This window comes from Prorops nasuta, unplaced genomic scaffold (assembly GCF_024137725.1).
Source record: "Prorops nasuta isolate Cenicafe-Biocafe unplaced genomic scaffold, Cenicafe_Pnas_1.2 PNAS00023, whole genome shotgun sequence".
NCBI classification, from domain to species: domain Eukaryota; kingdom Metazoa; phylum Arthropoda; class Insecta; order Hymenoptera; family Bethylidae; genus Prorops; species Prorops nasuta.
In genome coordinates, this window is record NW_027116820.1 from 3,975,022 (window position 1) to 3,987,807 (window position 12,786).

At 38.3% G+C, this 12,786-nt stretch overlaps 2 protein-coding genes across 2 annotated transcripts; both read left to right on the forward strand.

Moving 5' to 3' along the window:
* Positions 1–4,324: 4,324 nt before the first annotated feature.
* Positions 4,325–5,183, forward strand: LOC136781633 (uncharacterized). The gene is made up of 2 exons (XM_066740526.1): positions 4,325–5,056; positions 5,130–5,183. Exons 1-2 carry the CDS (start codon positions 4,325–4,327, stop codon positions 5,181–5,183), a joined length of 786 nt encoding a protein of 261 aa, XP_066596623.1.
* A 119-nt stretch (positions 5,184–5,302) lies between these two features.
* LOC136781634 (uncharacterized) lies at positions 5,303–6,321 on the forward strand. Its single transcript, XM_066740527.1, has 2 exons — positions 5,303–5,803; positions 6,268–6,321. The coding sequence occupies exons 1-2, from the start codon at positions 5,303–5,305 to the stop codon at positions 6,319–6,321; spliced, it is 555 nt and encodes a 184-aa protein (XP_066596624.1).
* The last annotated feature ends 6,465 nt before the right edge of the window (positions 6,322–12,786 follow it).

Sequence of the window (12,786 nt, forward strand, 5' to 3'; positions counted from 1 at the left end):
GTTGAACTTCACTCCTTTCTTTAATAGGTTCGTCATGGGTTTCGACAGGTCAGCAAAATGGCCAATGAACCTTCGGTAATAGCCTGCTAGGCCTAAAAAGGATTGTACGTCCTTTACGCTCTTGGGTACTGGAAAATTTTTTACAGCTTCTATTTTAGTTGGGTCTGGAGAGATGCCTTTGTCCGTAATTATATGACCCAGGTAACAAGTTTCCTTGTGAAGGAAACGGCATTTTTCCGGTTGCAGCTTTAGAGAATTTTCACGCAGTCGAATGAACACTTGTTTCAGTCTTTTGTTGTGTTCTATTAGAGTAGGGGCGTGAATTACTATGTCGTCAAGGTAAACGAAACATTGGATCCCTTGGAGTCCAGATAATACGGTGTTCATTAAGCGTTGGAAAGTAGCTGGTGCGTTTTTCAATCCAAAGGGCATGCGGTTGTACTCGTAGTGCCCCAGGGGTGTGGAGAAGGCTGTTTTTTCTTTGTCTTCTTCAGCCATGCCTATCTGGTGAAATCCAGAGGCTAGGTCGAGGGTGATGAAATATTTTGAATGGCCTAGTTGGTCCAATTTTTCGGTGATGTTTGGCAATGGATAGGCATCACCTATAGTAGCTTCGTTTAGCTTGCGAAAATCTACGACGATCCGCATTTTTATATTCCCTTGTGCATCGGGTTTCTTGGGCACCACGAGCAGTGGCGCATTCCACTGGCTTCGGCTCGGCCGTACTATTCCGTCGGCTTCTAGCTGGGAAATTTGTTTATCAATTTCTTGTTTATGCTTTTCAGGTAACCTATAGGGTTTTTTAAAGATAGGTTTGGTATTTTCTACCAAAGTAATGGTGTGTTTTACCGCTTCTGTAGTGAGGAGTTTATCACCTTCTAAATGAAATATATCATTGTATTCCTCACAGATTTCTGTTAGTGTACGCAATTCTTCCTGATTTAAATGATTTAGTTCTAATTGAGACTTTAACCGGGCGAGTCGATCGCTGGCGCAGTTATTGACAGCGTATACGGTTATGGGTACAGAGGGGTCGTCGCCCTGAGTCGGTGGACTCGGAATATCTTCTAACACAACTGTAGGCAAGGGTATCTCTAGTTCTTTCTCCGTGATGTTCAAAATGCTGACGCAGCAGGTAGAGTTGGTTGGCCTAGTGGCACAGTTACCTATATACACTCCAGGTAGTATTTGGTGTCCGTTTACAATGCCGTCTTGTTTACTATCTGTTAACGCGGCTACTAATGTTTGGGATCTCGGTTTTAGTGATACCGTGCGTGATACTACTTGTTTCATTGGCCAGGTGTGTCCCAGCATCGTCAAGGACACGTCCTTTTCATAATGGAAACTGTTTCTTTTCCAGAAATCCATACCGATTAGTCCGTCGGCTATTAGCGAAAAGGTGTCTGGTACTATTTGAAATTTATGGGTTATAGTGTATTTTCCGACTTTTACGTGTAGGTAAACTGATCCAAGCTTCTTTACAGGTGTTCCACTTATTCCTGTTAGCGTAATCGGGGTTTTATCAGCTATCGTTTCCTTGCGCAGGACTTTTATTTTAATTATGGAGACATCGGCTCCAGTATCGAAGAGTAAGGTTGCTGGTCGTATGAATTCAGCGGCTTGTACTTCGATCAGATTTTTTATGGGAGTACATAATACCATATTAGCGGTTAGATTTCCTACAGGTGTTGGTCGATTCAAGTTTTCATTAACTGGCTGCTCTGAATTATTTGCATTCTGTTGAGCTTCTCTTTCTCGCTTTGCTTTTAGGGTGCGGCACTCGTGGACAGTGTGTCCTGGTTTTTTACAATAATTGCAAGAGGTGGATACTTTGTTAACAGAAGATGAGTGACTCTGAGTCCGTTTTGCGTTGCTAAGTCTCGCGTAGCATTTTTCGGCTACATGTCCTTTCCTATCGCAGCGTTTGCAATGGAGGTGCGAATTATTCCGTTGTCCGGAGGATCGTTGTTGTCCTTGGTGATCGCGTCTGCCATGGGTCGAGCCCTGTTGAGTTCTGTACTCTTCGTCGGAGCGAGTCAAGGATTCGCGATCGATTGCGATAGCAATTGATTCTCTGAAAGTTGCGCTCTCGCATGATGCTACCATAACTTGGAGTTTAAAATTCAATCCTTTTATGAATTGATGCTTCGCTTGTTGCGTTAACAATTCTTCTATGGCTTCGTTTTTAGCCGGATCATTTGCTGGCGTGATGCATCTTTCTTTCAAACCTGATAATATGTCTTCTAGTCGGGAAGCATAGGATCGTACCGATTCATCTTTTCCTTGTCGGCATCGATTTAAACTATTTTGGAGGGTCGCGGTAGACCGTCGGGGTTTGAACGCTTCTTCTAATTCTCGTATTAGTTGTTCGATGTTTTCGATTACTTTGTGCTTAGTTTCAGTATAAGCTTTGCCTCTTAGTATTGTGAATCTAATCTGCCGTAGAAATTCGTCTCTATCTAACGGGTGTAGATTTTGATTTGCCATAACTATAGAATTTACAAACGGTTCTAGCTCGTCTGGGTCTCCTTTGTATTTTGGGATTCTTCCGAGAGTTACATGTAGGGAAGCATATCCGTGGTGAGGTTCTTCTTCTTCCTCATCGTCTAGATCTGGCACGTATCGAGGTCTTTCGCAGGGAGTCACATACGATGTTCTTTGTGCCGGTCTTGCCGTGGAGGTCCTCGCGGGGAACCTATTAAAATTTTGGCGTAGCCTGGAGAGTTCGTCTCTCAGTCTCGCGTTTTCTTCTTCAATTGCGCTAATTTCGCGGGGCCTTATGCTGTTGTGTAATCTTCTAATTTCAGCATCTATGGCGCTAGGAGGTATGCTTTCGTCAAGAGGAATCGTGTTTGTTGGTGCGTCTTCTATTCTGACAGGCGGACGTTCCGCGGTGTAACTATGATCTAATTCTGGGGCGTCGTTATTCGCGTTGCCACGGTGAGCCATAGTTAGTCTATTCCGTCTTCGCGTATTTACGTTTCGAAATGGGGTTCCTTCGTCGGTTTCCCTAAGAGTACGCAAAGTTCTATTCCCTAATTGAGAGATGCAACTGTCTATCTCTCGGGAGATTGAAACACGATTTGGTCGAGGTACACTATGTGTCGCGGGAGTTAAGCTGGGTTCAGATTGAGTTCGGTCTAAATTATCGGGATTACGGTACATGGAAAAAATTTAGTACTACGAACGCTATGGGCTCGCGGTTACAATGTTCACAAATAAAATTGCTACTGATATGATTGGTACCGTACTCACCAAAAGCTCATTTTCACTGGTTGGCTGGCTGCAAGTTCTGCTGGTTTCCAGTCGTTGATTTCTTGTAGTCGTGAGGTAGTATGCGGGGTGAACCTCGAAGTTGTGGGTTTGTCGCTCCGTTGCTGAGAAAGGCGAAGTTGGTGGATGTCTCGTTGAGTATCGATGATCATCCACGTCGGTTCGTCCTTGTAGAGGTTGGTCGATCGGAGAAATAAATTTTCCTGATTTTCCTTGGGTTGAAGATTTATGTAGGTTTGATCTTCACCAGTCAACGGATCCCACCGCTGCCACCAGTTTGTTGTGGTTCTATCGCTGATTCACGACAAACTCGAAATTCTTTTGTATAATAAAGTTTATTGACGTTTGATTTACAATGTTTCTTCTTTATACAAATTGATAACCAGAGCTATGAGCTAGATAATTATAGTTTTAAGAGACAAAGGATTGCCTGGATAAAATTAAGGTATGAGAGGTCTGAAGGTCCTAGCAGACTCGACTTGTTCCTTCTAGCTTTTGACTCGAACTGATTTTTGGGGGTGCACGTTTGGCGCTCCTACCCTCAAAGTGCAGCGTCAAACATTACCTTATATGGTAACATTTGCGGGTCCCAATGGTCAAATGCATCATTGTTCTAGAACATTCGACTGCCGTCGAAGTGCATTTTGCCACGTGTCGAGACTTAGCCTTGGCGACTGTGTGAACGAGCTGCGTCTGGCGCTTCGTATTACATTTAGGAATTTGTCGCTTTTAGGAGTATCTCTCCTTTATAATGAGGCTATTGATATTTTAATATAATTATGATAGATTTAGAGTTATTAATTATATCTTTAAATGATAATAATATTAATAATATTAATTATATAATGCTTATTGTAGCAATGAGTTATGTATGTTTATTCTATGTACATAACATAACCATCTCTTGTATCAGTGCAAGCACTACCTTGCATTGACCCCTCAGGCCCGTTCAAAGTTCGCATTTTCACAGAATCTTTGCATCAACTGTCTGAGGCCCGGGCATAGTTGCTCCAATTGTTCTTCTTCGTCACGATGCAGGAAATGTAGTAAAATGCATCATACTTTATTGCATTTTGACAAATCTGGCACCGGGGGGAGCAAGGCATGGGGGACTACCCCCGCGGTCAACTCCTCTTCCGAGCCAGAACCCTCTAGCTCGAGTACTACAACACATCTCAGTGTTTCCGACACTCGATCAGTTCTATTGGCCACTTTCTCTGCCAGAATTAACGCTCACGACGGTTCTCGTATTATAGTCCGCGGTTTAGTGGACACGGGTTCAGAAACTTCCTTTATCTCGGAAAATCTAGCTCAGCAACTACGGGTATCACGAAAACGTGTCAACGCGACCATTCATGGCATCTCTCTGAATTCGGCTCAAAACGTTCGCGCAGAGGTACAGATTACGCTTCATTCTCTATCACGACATGGTGTTTCATTGGACATAACTGCATTGATCTTACCAAGGATTACTCAATATATGCCTCCGACTTTATCTCCGTCGTCGTTTCCAGCATTCAGCGAAATTGATCTGGCCGATAACTTCGCGTCAACCAGGGCTCCAATTGACGTGCTTATTGGCGCAGACTATCTTGCAGCATTGATGGAAGGTCCGTACATGCATTCTCCTGATCATACGTTGCTTGCCCAGCGGACTATTTTCGGGTGGATCGTAGCTGGGGTCGTACCCAAGACGGGTCACTCTCATACTGTCACGGTGCATCATTGCTTTGAGGTGGAAAAAACTCTTCGCGACTTCTGGGAACTGGAAGAAGTTCCGGAAGTCAAACCCATGTCCACAGAGGACTCCCTCTGTGAACAACATTTTGTGAATACGGTATCACGCACCCCCTCAGGTCGTTTTGTCGTTGCTTTACCTTTTCGGTCATACATCGAGAAGCACAGCTTAGGTTCTTCCTCTCGGGTAGCAGAGAAAACCTTAACACGAATACTTCGGCGATTGGAAACCGCTCCAGAACAAGCTGAAAGCTATTCTCAATTCTTACAGGAGTATCAATTGTTAGGACATATGTCTCCTGTTCCTATGAACTCTGATTTTCGCGTCTTCCTGCCTCATCATGCAGTTTTTAAGATCGAGAACCAGAAGACAAAGATTCGCGTTGTATTCAACGCATCTTCTAAAACATCTACGGGCGTATCGCCTAACGACACGTTATTCATTGGACCCAAGCTCCAGCAGGACATCACGCGGATCCTAATGAATTGGCGTGCCTTTCGATATGTTGGCGTGACGAACATTGTTAAAATGTTTCGACAGATTCTTGTGCGTTTTGAGGACCGCAAGTATCAGAACATTTTATGGAAGACTGATTCCGGTGAGCTTCAGGCTTTCGAACTCAACACGGTGACCTACGGTACGGGACCGGCACCTCTTTTATCCTCGCGAGTTTTTCGCGAATTAGCTTCCACGGACGGGGCTGACTTCCCTCTCGCGCAGGATGTCTTGTTAAATTCTACATACGTAGATGATATACTCTTCGGGGCTCATGACTTAAAACAACTCAGTTCGGTCAGGGAACAACTCATCGCATGACGCTGAAGATAGCCGACAGTTTCAGCCGACAGTTACGGACGCAAGTTGAGCACCACTGCTCATACTTAATTTTGCAAAAAAACATAATATTTCGAGATTTAGATAACGCAGAGGCTTAAATTAGTCAAAAAAGAAAACATTCATATAATATTTATGAAGAAAATCGACTTTGTTCATTGATTTTTACTGTCAAGGAAAGTCGTCATCAACGAGCTATTCACGGCTGTTTTCAGAACGCAGGAAATTTTTCTGCTTTTTTTCAGCCATCCAGTCATTTAGATTATGAAATTCTGAAGAGAATGGTGCTATTTTCTTGCGGGATCGTCCCCTCCTTATTGTATATTAATGAAATAAGAAGTAGAGAAACACAAGAAAACAAATGTTTTTGAACTATCGGCTAAGATTTTCAGGTAGCAGGAAATTTTTCTAATTTTTTTCAGCCATACTGTCTGCTAGCTTATGAAATTCTCGAGAGAATGGTGCTAGTTTCGTGAGGGATCGCGCTCTCCTTAATATCGTATTTTAACAATAAACATAGAACTCATGAATCGCAAAATCACGTTATCCAACTGTCGGCTGAGTTTGTCAATCCGCAGGAAATTTTTTTAATTTTTTTAAATCATACAGTCTGGTAGCCTATTAAATTCTGCGTAGACCCATATAAATTTCATTAGGGATCGCGACCCCCTTATTAAATTTTTTAACATTGAAAGCAGAGATACAGATGAAATTTCATGTTTTTGAACTATCGGCTAAGATTTGCAGGTAGCAGGAAATTTTTCTAATTTTTTTCAGCCATACTGTCTGCTAGCTTATGAAATTCTCGAGAGAATGGTGCTAGTTTCGTGAGGGATCGCACTCTCCTTAATATCGTATTTTAACAATAAACATAGAACTCATGAATCGCAAAATCACGTTTTCCAACTGTCGGCTGAGTTTGTCAATCCGCAGGAAATTTTTTTAATTTTTTTAAATCATACAGTCTGGTAGCCTATTAAATTCTGCGTAGACCCATATAAATTTCATTAGGGATCGCGACCCCCTTATTAAATTTTTTAACATTGAAAGCAGAGATACAGATGAAATTTCATGTTTTTGAACTATCGGCTAAGATTTTCAGGTAGCAGGAAATTTTTCTAATTTTTTTCAGCCATACTGTCTGCTAGCTTATGAAATTCTCGAGAGAATGGTGCTAGTTTCGTGAGGGATCGCACTCTCCTTAATATCGTATTTTAACAATAAACATAGAACTCATGAATCGCAAAATCACGTTTTCCAACTGTCGGCTGAGTTTGTCAATCCGCAGGAAATTTTTTTAATTTTTTTAAATCAAACAGTCTGGTAGCCTATTAAATTCTGAGCAGGCCTGTATGAATTTCGTTAGGGATCGCGACTCCCCTTTTAGACTTTTTAACATTTAAATCATAGATACGTATGATTTTTCATGTTTTTGGACCTTTGCCTAAGTTTTTCAGGTAGCAGGAAATTTTTTTAATTTTTTTAAATTATACAGTCTGGTAGCCTATTAAATTCTGCGTAGACCCATATCAATTTCGTTAGGGATCGCGACCCCCTTATTAAATTTTTTAACATTGAAAGCAGAGATACAGATGAAATTTCATGTTTTTGGGCTTTTGGCTAAGTTTTTCAGGTAGCAGGAAATTTTTCTAATTTTTTTCAGCCATACTGTCTGCTAGCTTATGAAATTCTCGAGAGAATGGTGCTAGGTTCGTGAGGGATCGCGCTCTCCTTAATATCGTATTTTAACAATAAACATAGAACTCATGAATCGCAAAATCACGTTTTCCAACTGTCGGCTGAGTTTTTCGCATGGCAGGAAATTTTTTTAATTTTTTTAAATCATACAGTCTGGTAGCCTATTAAACTCTGAAGAGGCCGGTACAAATTTCATTAGGGATCGCGATTACCTTAATGTTGTTTCATTAGAATAGGTAGCAAAGATACATGTGTGTACATAGCTTCCACAATGGATTGATGAAATATTGGTTGAATTATAATTTAGGTTCGACAGCTTTCTCTGCTATAAAAAAATAATAAAGAAGTATCAATACCTACTAAAATTTGTACTGGTCTACTTCTAATTTAATGAGCTATAAGCCTGAATAGTTTAAGAAATTTAGAAAAACTTCCTGCGGGTTGAAAAACTCAGCCGACAGTTCGAAAACGTGTTTGTGTGATTCATGAGTTCTATGTTTATTGTTAAAATACGGCAATAAGTAGAGCGCGATCCCTTACGAAACTAGCACCATTCTCTCGAGAATTTCATAAGCTAGAAGACAGTATGGTTGTAAAAAATTAAAAAAATTTCCTGCTACCTGAAAAACTTAGCCAAAAGTCAAAAATCATGAAAATTCATCTGTATCTATGCTTTAAATGTTAAAAAATCTAAAAGGGGAGTCGCGATCCCGAACGAAATTCATACAGGCCTGCTGAGAATTTAATAGGCTACCAGACTGTATGATTTAAAAAAATTAAAAAAATTTCCTGCCAATTGACAAACTCAGCCGACAGTTGGAAAACGTGATTTTGCAATTCATGAGTTCTATGTTTATTATTAAAATACGATATTAAGGAGAGCGCGATCCCTCGCGAAACTAGCACCATTCTCTCGAGAATTTTATAAGCTAGAAGACAGTATGGTTGTAAAAAATTAAAAAAATTTCCTGCTACCTGAAAAACTTAGCCAAAAGTCAAAAATCATGAAAATTCATCTGTATCTATGCTTTAAATGTTAAAAAATCTAAAAGGGGAGTCGCGATCCCTAACGAAATTCGTACAGGCCTGCTGAGAATTTAATAGACTACCAGACTGTATGATTTAAAAAAATTAAAAAAATTTCCTGCTCTGCGAAAAACCCAGCCGACCGTTGGAAAACGTGATTTTGCAATTCATGAGTTCTATGTTTATTGTTAAAATACGATATTAAGGAGAGCGCGGTCCCTCGCGAAACTAGCACCATTCTCTCGAGAATTTTATAAGCTAGAAGACAGTATGGTAGTAAAAAATTAAAAAAATTTCTTGCTACCTAAAAAACTTAGCCAAAAGTCAAAAATCATGAAAATTCATCTGTATCTATGCTTTAAATGTTAAAAAATCTAAAAGGGGAGTCGCGATCCCTAACGAAATTCATACAGGCCTGCTGAGAATTTAATAGGCTACCAGACTGTATGATTTAAAAAAATTAAAAAAATTTCCTGCTCTGCGAAAAACCCAGCCGACAGTTTGAAAACGTGATTGTTTGATATTTGGGTGTCCTATCTTCATAGTTGAAATAAGACGTTAAGGAGGGTACGATCCTTCGAGAAAGTAGCACCATTTTCTTCAGAATTTTTTAACTTAAGTGACTGTATAGTTAAAAAAATCGAACAAATTTCTTTATATTATTACATTTTTACCGAGTATTAGAAAACGTCATATTCATGAGATACAACCGGTTATATTTCCTTTATAACGCGTTAAGAGGGTACCGATTTCTGATGAAGAAAATGCCGTTCGGTTCAGAATTATATATATTATAAACGGCTATATTATTAAAAAAATCGTGAAGTTTCTTGATATTTAATAATGTTTGCCTCTCCTTATAAAAAGTGGTTTTCCTGTGATATATCGACTTGAACTAGATAAAGGAGCTTCATATAGAAAGCTTGCGTTTTTAAATTTTCTACAGAAATTATCGGGTATCTTGAAACGTAAAAATAAATATTCACAAGACAGTTGGACTTGAATAAAATGGTCAATTGAGCGGCTTCAATTTTATACAACTTTATTATAACAATTATTGTATAGCTGACTAGCGAGTCTTACAAAGTCATTTCACAAGGAGGCGCTGCTTCACCCTTACAAATTCTAGATTTAAGCATAGAACAATAGTCTAATGTACTGTTGTGATTACACGGAGGTTTCTTAATACCTACGATTTTTGCCTTTATTTTGTTTGAAACTTTTCCCCGCAATTCCAATACTTCTGCAGCTACTTTCGAACGACTTCTTCGCGTGGGGATTTTTTCAGCTGCAAATAGTAAATTTGCTATGCCTTTTCTAAACTGGTCCATATCATCATCGGAGAAGGAAATGTTGGCGCCAGAACAAATTATGTACATCCAAAAACTTAAATGAGCTCCACAATTTACACTCATTTCTCCATTTTTTCTGCGTTGTATGGGGATATCAACGGGATTATAAAATGTCCACTCATGCAGGTCGATATATACATTATTTTGTTTAAAAATGCTTTCTATAAAAACAGCCATATTATTTAATAAAAAATTTGGTGGGAAGGAATGTAAGGAGTCTAAATGGACGAAGATTTTGTCTTTAAAATTGACAAGTAGCAAGGACCAATGACTTTTTTGCTCATGGAATATAGGTGCCAACCATAGAGGTATTTCATGGAGATGTTTACTGTAAATCCAATTATTGTATCCTTCTGATATGTCGCCTCCTATAATTTTTGAAACCAAAAACGTTTCAAAAATTATTACCATGTCCCTTTCCACATTGATTAGATCCTGACATAATACGGCAAAAGCATTTATTACAGCATCATCGATGCATGTATTAGGGGAGAGTGTCTGAAAGCTGTTGTGATCTACAATTATGTTGCAGATATTTTTGTAAATGTTCGGAAACCCAGCAGGATACATTTGATATGATGATATCAAATTTGTGGCTTTGCTTTCAATTGATAAATATACTGGATCATTCTTATAAGGTTCTATACTCTCAGAATTAGTTTCCATCTTTAAAGGATCATCCTCTTCTTCGGATGAAGGTAAGGGAGAACTAATTTTCATCCCGTTTTCCGTATCATTCATAACTTTATTTGTGGTTAAATATTTATTTATCCTATTTCTCCACCTGCCTGTTCTACTCCACGTCTCTTCTGCCAAGTCCATATTATTTTTATTATTTAAACTATGTCTCTTTGATTTTTTCTTTCTATATAGCTTAAACTTTCTTTCAGTTAGTCTGGCATTTACCAATTCACCTTCTTTTTGTACGAATCTTGTTATCGAAATTTTTTTCTTGCCCAAAAACATGTCCTTTTCAATAATTTTGAACCAGTTTTCGATGGGAGCATTCGAATCTCTGGTAATGTTCAAAATGTTGCAAATAACGGCAGACCATAAGGGGAAATATGGAAATAGATGTGCCATCATGTATTTTACTAATTTTATATTACAATATTGATTCGCCGGTTTTGTATCGTCAAGCGGATTATTATCATTGAAAATTTTAAGTTTTTTATTGAAAAAAGAACTAAATGGAGAATCGCTATAATTGAAATTAAAATCAGTTACATTTGTAATATCAGTATCCAGGAAACTGTCATCTAGTTGTTCAGCGTTTGAAGAATTTAATCCATTTGATTTATTAAAATATTCTAAGCTTCTTGAAATACTTGGATGATTTTGGTGACGTGCAAATATATTTAACAAATTGTTAAAACAAAGTATTGCTTCATTCATTGTAATGCAGTGAATAAGTTTCGAGACAATCAAAATGGCTATTTCTTTGTGAGACTCTATTTCTAATAAAGAATTGCTGTTTTTTATAAAGTTTTTTATAAAATGTGAACTGCAGACGTGAATAATCGTTAATTTTGGTAATGATCTGGTATCTTCCGAATTCACATACCGATAACAAATTTCTAAATAAAACTTCAAATGCATTTTATTCATTGCTTGTGAGACAGCTTGAATTAATGCTAAGCTAAAGTCTGTTTCTATTTTATAAACTAAAGGTACTCTGGATGATAATTTCTTTAGTTGGAATTCCAATAAACTTAAAAATGTACTAATTGCCTGAATATCATGTCGTGATGAAATGAATTCGGCTATAGGCAAAGGATTAACGGAAGGTAAGTCCTGTACTATTAGACAATAATAATAAATTCTTTTGTCTACGTTTGCGGGTTGTCCTATGATTGATCCGGTGGCATCAAAATGCAGAAAAGAACGATTTTTGGGCAAAGATAAAAAATACTCTAATTGTTTTTCTGAGAAGAGGATTGTATGAACAGGTTTAATAGCGTGATGTTGAATGTATCCTTTAAAAGATGTTCCAACAAAAGTTGTTTCAAAATCTGTTATTAATTTCGACATGAATTTATCATCATCTGAGTCCAAATTGTCTTTCTTATTGTAGTCAGATTTGATTTTATGTAATACTGAAAGAGAAGGCGCATTTGAAAAATTACCCTTTGCGAACTCAGCTTCATTTGTAGATAAAATCATTTTATATATCTGCAGACTTGGCGTTATAAACTCCGAATCTTTACCTATTAATTGCCTCTGACTTCCACTAATATTTCTCCTACAAAATTCATTTTTTTCATGCAATATTGGTCGGCATTGCTTGATTAATAGTTTAACATCATGAAACGGATGTGCGATCTGATTATTTGTGGAAATAACATATTCCGTACATTTGGCAAACTTACATTTAGCTTTTGCATAAAAAAAGAGTCTTCTTCTGCCGCCAGGAGATTGACATTTATGTTCCTTAAAATTTATTACGCAATCGGAGTTTTGCTTAAAAATATTAAAAAATTCAGAAGTCCAACCAGATTTTAAATAATTTGAACCAGTCCAAAATTCTTTCCAAAAGGAGGCTGGTACAGTTATATAAAAAAATTTCGGGAATTCGGATGTGTAGCTATCATTGTCCTCCATATTCATGCTATTCGCTATAGGATCCTTCAGAGATTCTTCTATGGATAAGCCGTCTTCGTATACATTTTCCAAAACAGTCTTCAAATAAAATGAGCCATTGTAATCTTCTTCATCCTTAACACGTTAAGCGCCACGCCGAATTTGCTTGCCTTTCCGTTCAGGCCACAGTTAGCCGTCAGGCGGGCTCTGCCGGGCTGCTTATCTTGTTTCAATAAATTACATTAATGTTTTTAAGTATTATATTCTTTTCCTTGAAGCATTGAC